Genomic DNA, 2,737 nt, shown 5'->3' on the forward strand with positions numbered 1-2,737 from the left:
AAAAAAAAAAAGCAGCCAGAGACTTTTTTATATTTTCATATATCCTACTGGATAATAAACACTGATGGAGCATTCATGTCATAAATTTAAGCCGCGGGACTCGAAAACCCGAGCAAAGCTAAGAAAAGCAGATGCTGTGTGATCTACGCATTTCTAAACTCATATATACCTCGGCAAAAATCGTGCGCAAACCAAGTCTTATTTTGAAAACGTGGCTAACACTGTATTATTTAAATAGCAAACAACATTATTCAGCGAATTTTATCACGCAAATGTATATACTGTCACAATTATATTTACCCTCGGTTATGTGTACCACTTGTGTATCTAAGAACATCACAGAACCGATAAAAAGCTTAATATATGCATTAACATTACATAATACATGTTATAATTATTATTATTCCAGCTACTATCATTATCTTTTGCATAATGAATAATTATATTAAATAACTGATTGTTTGTGCCAAAAGATATTTCCCAAAATACAAACATTACTTACTCCAAATTAATATTCGCTTTATCCGACATTATTATATATATATATATATATATATATGTTATATATGTTATATATGTTATATATGTTTTGAAAATATAATTTGGACGTTTAATATAATTGCAAAGTGAATAAGTTAAATTAGAATAACTGAATTAAGACTCGATAATACGGAAATCTTCCGTGAAAAATAATATTATTCATTTAATTGTATAATTAGATAGCGTTTTAAGTAAAATATATGTAACATTATAAGCGGTATTTTATTAATTAACTTTTCGTGCCAATATTAAACTTTAAACAGATTCTGTTTGGGCTTTGTGGTTCATTAAATGTTTTTAATCAACATAAATCTTTTCATAGGTATTGAAATACTAAAGGTGAATATATATGAGGCCATTGTTAAGCAATTTTCTATTTTCATTTGAGACAGTCAACGAATTCACTAATTTTGAATTCACATGTGTATTCATAAAATCAAATAACAATTTTATAAGCTTAACATTAGTTTTCACTTTACAATAAAAATTCAACGATCATATTAATTTCTTAGGTTATTTCATTTTTATGGACACGATCGTAATTATATATGGCATATCATAATAATATATGCTCGAAGAGTCGTGTTGTCTTATATTAAAGAGATTGTTAATTTTCCGTGTCAATGACTCTTAAGTTACTATGACTATTAAGATTTAATATATTATTAAAGTATTATATGATTTTATGGGAAAGGTTTGTCGACACTTTCCTACAAAGGCACATGTTGCATTCGTATATAATTTGTACAATGATATTTAAGTTTTTTTCAAATAAATTGAATTTATTATATATATATATATATGTATATATATATAGTGAGTAAATTATATTTATCGCTGAGCACCATTTAAATAATAAAGTGTATCGACATTTGTATCGACGACATTCGTAGTAAAGGGATATTAGTTGCCAGAGGGCTACGATATTATCATCATTCAATTTATTTGACGAAACAAAATTTTTATTCGAAATCTTTTTTTTTTTTTTTAAAGTATGGCATAAAGGAAAAGACTGTCGGTACCTACGGTCGCGAAGCCTCTCGAGCAGAATTGAATGACGTGTACAGCGAATGCTCCTTAGTAAATATACGTTTCGCTCTTCGACTTCAGACCCTACGAATAAAAATATTTGTAAATATGCTACTTATGAAAGATAATAAATTTTACCCTTGGGAATGTATTTGATGGAAATTGTTGTTATGCCAAGAGAATAATGAGACAGGTCTATTACCAACTTGCATCTGCACAAGCCCTTTGATCATTAAAATTTTACTATTTGACATACGCATTACATTACAGGGATTATAATTTCATGTCAAATATAATCTTAGTATATCAAAATTCGACGCTTTCCTTCACCTCTCCTCATAAATAACGAAGCTCATTCTAAAGGAAATATTGTTTTATGTTAAATGTGTTGGTAGGAAATTCATAAAAAATTGTGTATAATAATGTACTCGTACCGTTTATAATAAGCGATCGAATAAATATCATAAAGCACGAATTATCAATTATTAAAGACACGATATTAACATTAAAGCGAAAGTTATAAAGTGTATATTAATCCTAAAATTTCTTTAATGGATGGCAAAGTAAAGGATGGTAAAGATAGGAAAAATAAATGACAGAGCCTGGAATGAGAAAGGAGGTATATATAAGGGAAATATTCGTTAGAGTAATTGTTTCAACGAAATAAGCGACAGTGGCGCCGCCTCTTATTCAGTGTTGCGCAGCCCATTATAAAGCTAAAAGAATAAAATCGGTTGTGACGTTGGACCGCTCCGTGAAAAATTATCAGCCCCGCGCTCGTTACGACTTGGTCCCTCGTACCTTCAGACATCGATCTCCTGACCGACGTCTCGGAAGTGCAGCTCGGCGAATTTAGCTTTAGCCGCTGTAACGTTCTGCGACGAATACCTCTTGGTTGCCTTGTTGCGATTCTTCGTCAAGCTTAGCTGCTGCTGCTGCTGCTTCTGCTGCTGCTGCTGCTGTTGTTGCTGTTGTTGTTGTTGGTGCTGCTGCTGCGGCTGCTGCGGCTGCTGCGGCTGCTGCTGCTCTGTGTCCTGCGATGTCGTTGTGTTCGAGATGAGGTTATATTTATTACCTATGCAATCGCGCTCCTCTTGATAGTCAATGGGACTGTCGTTCAGAGCGTCTTCGTAATAATGAGGATAGGAAATTTTATAGCTCTCGGGCA

General features: G+C 32.2%; 1 protein-coding gene across 1 annotated transcript in view; it reads right to left on the bottom strand.

Annotated features, from left to right (window-relative positions):
* LOC105362032 (titin-like) overlaps positions 1-2,737 on the bottom strand; it is a 74,119-nt gene that overhangs the window by 6,655 nt on the left and 64,727 nt on the right. Inside the window, exons 18-19 of the mRNA XM_011499357.1 lie at positions 2,645-2,727; positions 2,458-2,513 (exon numbers count right to left, since the gene is read on the bottom strand). Coding sequence (XP_011497659.1) covers positions 2,458-2,513; positions 2,645-2,727 — 139 coding nt within the window. The remainder of the gene's footprint in view (positions 1-2,457; positions 2,514-2,644; positions 2,728-2,737) is intronic.

Source organism: Ceratosolen solmsi, unplaced genomic scaffold (genome assembly GCF_000503995.2).
Source record: "Ceratosolen solmsi marchali unplaced genomic scaffold, CerSol_1.0 scaffold2, whole genome shotgun sequence".
NCBI lineage: Eukaryota > Metazoa > Arthropoda > Insecta > Hymenoptera > Agaonidae > Ceratosolen > Ceratosolen solmsi.